This window comes from Helobdella robusta, assembly GCF_000326865.2.
Source record: "Helobdella robusta unplaced genomic scaffold HELROscaffold_133, whole genome shotgun sequence".
In the NCBI taxonomy this organism is placed as follows: domain Eukaryota; kingdom Metazoa; phylum Annelida; class Clitellata; order Rhynchobdellida; family Glossiphoniidae; genus Helobdella; species Helobdella robusta.
Window position 1 is genome coordinate 54183 of NW_008703741.1, and position 6612 is coordinate 60794.

Here is a 6612-nt window from a genome sequence, read left to right on the forward strand (position 1 = left end):
ATTTATGTACGTCTATTTAGTATTCATCATTTCAACTCTTTCACGTTGTTATTAATATCTAGAAGCGAGTGGTTGTAGTCTGTCGTTGCCTTGACTGAGTTAAAAGTAATGAATTAGTGAAAGTAAATTGTGACCTCGTAAAAATTATAAAAATGATGAAATGAAATTTTGATCAAGTTAAACTATTTAGATTTTTTCTTCAAGACACCCAAAGAAGTAAAACGGAAAGCTCATAATAATTGTTAATAAACTTTCAATTTATCTATTTTATTTTAGACTAAAAAACTGTTCAATGTTAATAACTACAACAACAATTATTATAATAATGTTAAAAAAACAAATTAATAATTATAAAATACGTTTATACGTTTATAATAATATGTATAAGGTGAAAACATAGCAATCAAAATAAAACATCAGAATTAAAGAAATAAAACAATGGTGGTAAAATCTGACTGGAGAAAAGTGAGTAGTACTTATCTCCACCGCAACCATCTTCTCCACTTTTACATTTCAAATTGCAGAATTTAGAATTCACAGCGTACTTAGCCCTCGCCACGCAATAACATTCATTTCCTTTCTAAATTGAAAAAAAACATCTTTATTAACAAATTATTACTTTGTAATACAATTATTTCAAACGATATAAATTAAAATAATTAATAAAATAAGAAAGGATAGATTAGGATTTTATATTTGACTAAAAAACTTTAAAAATCCAGTTCGTTTCAAATATTAATAATTAATGAAATTAATTTTCAGATGTCAACACAAATGGAATGATAAAATGAAAACATGTGCAGCAAACTTTCTATAAATATCCTACTCATCCACTGAAGGCACTTCAGTCTAGGGCTACCACAGGTACAGATGAGTTTGGACAAATTAAAATATTGAAAGTTAAAGAAAAACTAATGTCCGGAAATATTTAAAAATTGAACAAATTTCGGCTTTTGTTGATATTGCGGGATAAACTGAAAGTGAGAGTGGTTAAAAGTTGTAATCCAAATCCCTCAACATAGCAGAAACAGAGTATATTGGACAATAAAGAGCTGCCCGATTAAGTTGCAATTAATTAGCTTTTTTGATTACCTATCTAAGGCTACTTGTGTGATTTTTATTCAAAAATTTGTAATGTTAGAACTTTTTAATTATATTTCAAGTTGAACAGAACCCTTTCGTCAAATCTTAAATACTTCTCAACAAATAATACGACATAGTGGACAACTCCAAGTTTTAATTTGAACGTGCTTCAAACAAGAGGGCGATTAAGAAACGCTACTTATATCTTTAAAAAACAACGAGCTTGGAAATCGGTTTTAGAAATAAAATAATAAAATTCTTTCAACACTTCAGAGTCAATCACTTTCCTACACTCCTGTTGAATTTGAAAGTATATACCACGTAAATAACGATTGAAGGTATACAAAAAAAATATAATTAAAATCAATTTGAAAATATTGTCATTATTTATTTTAATTTTTGTTTTCATTCAATGGTCTTAAACAATTTTAGTATTATTGGGAGATAAGTTATATTTAAAACTGAAAGCAAATTGATATTTAGAGAAGGCACAAACATGCAAAGCTATGTAGGACGTAACTTCATTCCGGCATAACATTTTACAGCCTTCGTAGGAGTCAACAATGCCAGCGTTCACTTCAACAACTTCTCGATAGCAGCCGATGTATGTTTCTGTGGCTTCTGAATGAATCAAAATATTCATTAACATTTTTAAAAATTATCAAAAAAAGAAAACCTATTATGTCAACTTTGTAACAGTGAAAATATAAATTTAAATTATGTTATTAAACACCTTCGTAATAATTTTTTCTTACAACCATTATTTTAGCAATTCTCAGAAGTTTTAGCTGCATTATACGTGGATCAACAATATACACACACTGAAAGTGATGAGCGGAGAAATTCTTGCTTTTGAATCCAGTCACTGTAACAGCAGTGCCAGGCATTTTAACCGTTACACCATCAATAAACCTAAACAAAAGTTAATTCTCTCCTTAAAAAATACCCTCATTCTTAAAACACGTTTGAGCAATAGTATATATCAATACCCGCTTTCCAAACAAATATATAATTGATTCATTAAGGCATCATATAATTTATTTTTATACCCATTTACTCCAAAAGCATTGACAACGCCCTTTTCTAAACGGTTCCAAATGTTTAATATTCTATTATACCAAAATATTTTTCTCAAGTGGCAGCCAAACAGTAAAGAGTATTAAATACTTTTTAAATACTTTAAACTTTTTGTTCCAAAAAATAACTGCGGGAAGCTGTATGTATTTGAAAACTTATTGAATAAGCAGTCATTTTTTGGAATGTCATTTACTACGGTCAACAAACTTATCATATCGTTATAACCGATCCCTTGAACTTGTAGGGTATGGTTTTTTCTCTCTACGTGGATTCTTGACTCCTGAACAGACTTATCTCAAATGACTTTATTAGAAAAAAAACAGTGCTGGCAATCATTTGTGTGTATTGCTGTGATCAAACACCCGTTTATTCAATCGTTAGAATACATCACACTAACTAGTCGAAAGGTAAATCACGGAATACAACTATTCGTCAGTAGTTAAGTTTCTCTTGTCAGACTGATTACATTGAGTTCTCTAGTCCCGGTATTCTTTACTGCAGTGAGTTTCCAGCTATCAAAATCTTATTTCTGTCACCAGTGTGTAACCTCCTGAAGATCCCACTTCTACCACCAGTGTCGTAACCTCCTCGACCTCGTAACTACCAACACCGATGTTATAGCTTCAATACTCGCTATATCTCCAACACCGTGTTGTAGCTTCCAACGATAGTCAAGAGTTCGTTTATCCGTAGGTTCAAGATTTCCGATAGATGAACACAACTACTTTAAACGCAAACTAAATTGAAAGTTTATTTAATACCAGCAGTAATAGAAACAGTAAATTAATCCAAATAACTACGTAAATCAAATTTATGACTTCTACGTCAACTGTTGTTCCGTCTTCTTCTTATGTGTCTCGTGGCGTTCTTTATATAGCTACCGATACCGTGTCACATGACATTTGTTACAACCGTTTTAATTATTTACGCCTTCTAATTAATTTGCAAACGCTTCACGCAATTTCTAACTACTAGTTCTTATATCGGCTTAACGACTGTAACAATATCACTAACTGTATACAGTAGCGGATCTAGAGTGGGGGACGGAGTGAGTAATATTTGTGTTAAAAATTAGTAAAAATCGTCGTTTTTACGAAAAAGTAGTGTTTTATGAAGAGGAAATTGACATTATAAGACCATTAGCATATTGTTAATTATGTGTATTCATATACACATGCATACATACATGCAAACAGATTTAAAAGCATTTAAAAGATATATTTTTAGCAAAAGCATTTAACTGAAATTGGACATAATTTAAAAAATTGTATTAATGTAAAACAAATCTAAATAAAAAAATTGATTAAAAAATTATTTAGTCAAAAAACTATGCTAATTATCTAAATGTTAGCTTTGAAAAAGACTTTTCGAACTGATAGACCTTGGGACTTTAGGCAAGCCCAAAACTTAGTCATATGAACTATTAGAAGAGTAGATAGAAAAAAGTGAAAAGAGTGTCATACATTTAAAAAAAGATAATTACATGTGTACAAATAATGTATACAAATAAGATTTCTTTAATTAAAGTGATTAAAGAAGAAAAAAAAGATAAAGTCTTAGGATATATAGTGATAATATGAGATAAAGTGGTGAAAAAATAATCTTAAATAAAATAATTTAATTATCAAAAAAAAAAATTTAACCAGCACTGAAGAAAAGATAAACGCAGAGCAAAACCAAGAAACTGGTGCAACTATTTGCTGACATTATTCACTTGAGGATTGTGGTAAACGGCTTCATTGTTTTGTTTGATGTTTAAACAAAATCAAAAAAGATCTTGTCTTCTCAAGAAAGCCGGTAGACTGTGCCAAACCACAGGTCCAGAAACTGCAATATTTTGTTATCCAATCTGTAAATTCGTTGCTGGCACAACGGGTGATATCATCTGATCTTCTAAAGTGTGAACCGAAAACCGATGTCTTTTTTATGAACTTGCATGTCAAATACTGTGGTGTCAAGCCATGTAATGACCGAAACATTAACATAGCAAATCTGAAAATTATCTTCTCAATTTTTAGCCAGTGTAGTTTGTTTAAGATTGGAGTCACATCATCAAACTTTAAATTTTTTGTGACAAGTTTTGCAGGTCGTTTTTTAATTGACTGAAGTGCAGCTATTGACTTGTCATGTAATTTAAAGTACAAACTGCTACAGTAATCCAATTTAGATGTAACAAAAGCATGTACCAATGTTTCCATGACAGATCTGTTGAAAAAATGTCGAATCCTGTTTATTCTCCTGAGATGTATCATACTTGCAATTGCCAGCGAATTAAAATGATCTTTCATTGAGAGTCTGCTGTCCAACCAAACGTACAATTTTAAGGCTGTAAAAACAAATGATATCTCAACGTCACCCACCTCAACCGAGTTTATATCAAGCTTCGACAACTGCTGCCATGTACCAAAAGGTAGCATCTGGGTTTTACTCGATTTAACCACAAGGAATTGCTCAACATCCAACGTTCAATACCCATCAAATATCTGACAAGACTTTCAATCACAAGCTAAAATGACTCCGAATGACCTGTAACAATTATTTGTATACCATCTGCGTACGCATGACCAACGAGTCCATACAAAGTTGTTTTAATTATATCCGCTGTATAGAGCAAGACCAAAACTGGTCATGATACTGATCCCTGAGGAACACCTGTTGTTAAAAAAATTGTTTGCCGAACTTTTACTTAACATCTTATTGGTAACATGCTAAAGATTCTTTTGATTTTTGTTACTATTTACGATATTGTTCCAATAATATGTACGCTTGTCAAAAAAGTTTATTTTTAGTCTTCAATGAGCGCGCAGTTTCTTTGAGGCCCAATTTTCGGACAGTTCCTATAGATTCTTTTCATCTTCCTACAGAATCGCCTCGCACCTCTACACTCGCTATCAAACGAAGGTGCAGCATTTGTCTGTTTACGATAAATCACCAGCATAGGCACCAGATCGTCAGAAATTTGTTTTATTTCACTACTCAACAGAGCAAGTTCATGATCAACATCATCAGTTTGCATCATCAGTTTGGCATCTATTTGCCACATGAGGATTTGTTAGTGCTTCAACAAAACATCTTTCATTCAGGTCTTTCCACGATCTGATATAAGCTTTCACCAACCTTGGGCAAACTTGATTCAACGCCACTCTCCCACTTACATAGCTGTGATCTGATTACACTGAACACAGATCACACTTCGTATCAAGAATTGGAAACTCATTAAAACAAATCACTAGATCTAACGTAACTCCACACACAGGCGTTTGTTGATTAACATGATTCACCAGCTGGAACAAATCAAGTTTTTCATGTAGCGGTAGAGTAATGGGACTATCCTTCTTTTCAACGTGGATGTTAAAATCGCTAATAAATACAACATGAGTCTCTGACATCGTAAAAAACTCCAACATAGAAATCAACTCTTCAAAGAATACTGAAGCTATCTGTTCCGAGCCAATTTTATAGAGGGCAAATAAACAGAACTGATCAGTCTCAATTTTCAATCTGATATATATATATATATATATATATATATATATATATATTGTTTCATATATAAATGAAACAATTTCATCAATGTCAACTTTGACGCTCCACCCATCGAAGGTCCGATTCCGGACATCACAGTAGAGGAGCTTACAGAAGCTCTGAAAGCTATGAAGAATGGAAAGGCAGCAGGGTCCTCTGGACTCACAAATGACATTATCAAAGCATCTGGTACTGCAGGTATCCAAACGTTACTACAACTTTGTCGTGAAATGTGGAGAAATTGCTCAATGCCGACTGAATGAATCTATAGCATGACAGTTCCGCTATACAAAGGCAAAGGGAATCTATTGAACTGTTTATCATATCGGGGTATACGTCTGTTAGAACATTCCCTGAAAATTGTCGAGAAAATCATTGAGAGAAGATTAACGTCGTGCATCACAATCGGAAATTATCAATTTGGTTTCCTAGCGGGGAAATCAACAATTGATGCAATTCACATCTTTCGGAAACTGCAAGAGAAGTACCTCGCAAAGCATCAACAACTATCACACATTTTTGTAGACCTTGAAAAAGCATTTGATCGAGTTCCCCGTGAAACAATCAGGTGGAGTCTACGTCGACAACTCATTCCAGAATATCTTGTTCGACTTGTTCGACTTATGATGGAAATGTATACGAATACTAAGACTCTCGTCAGCACAACGGTTGGAAACACAGATGCATTTGACATCGGCGTTGGAGTTCACCAAGGCTCGATTCTCAGTCCACTGTTATTTATAACTGAGATGGAAGAAATCACAAAACCGATACGCACTGGTGACATTTGGAATCTAATATATGCTGATGATATCGTTTTAACAGCCACGTCTGAGCAGAATGCAGCACAGATGTTTGAAGATTAAAACACCAGACTAGCCGATCATGGATTCAAAGTCAACATCAGCAAAACCAAAGCAATGAACA

The 6612-nt window shown here is 33.0% G+C and overlaps 1 protein-coding gene across 1 annotated transcript; it reads right to left on the reverse strand.

Annotated features, from left to right (window-relative positions):
• Nucleotides 1–1282: 1282 nt before the first annotated feature.
• Nucleotides 1283–1970, reverse strand: HELRODRAFT_184023 (hypothetical protein; the record flags this gene model as incomplete). Its single annotated transcript, XM_009014468.1, has 3 exons — nt 1283–1378; nt 1580–1704; nt 1817–1970. 3 exons carry the CDS (start codon nt 1968–1970, stop codon nt 1283–1285), a joined length of 375 nt encoding a protein of 124 aa, XP_009012716.1.
• Between the last annotated feature and the right edge of the window lie 4642 nt (nt 1971–6612).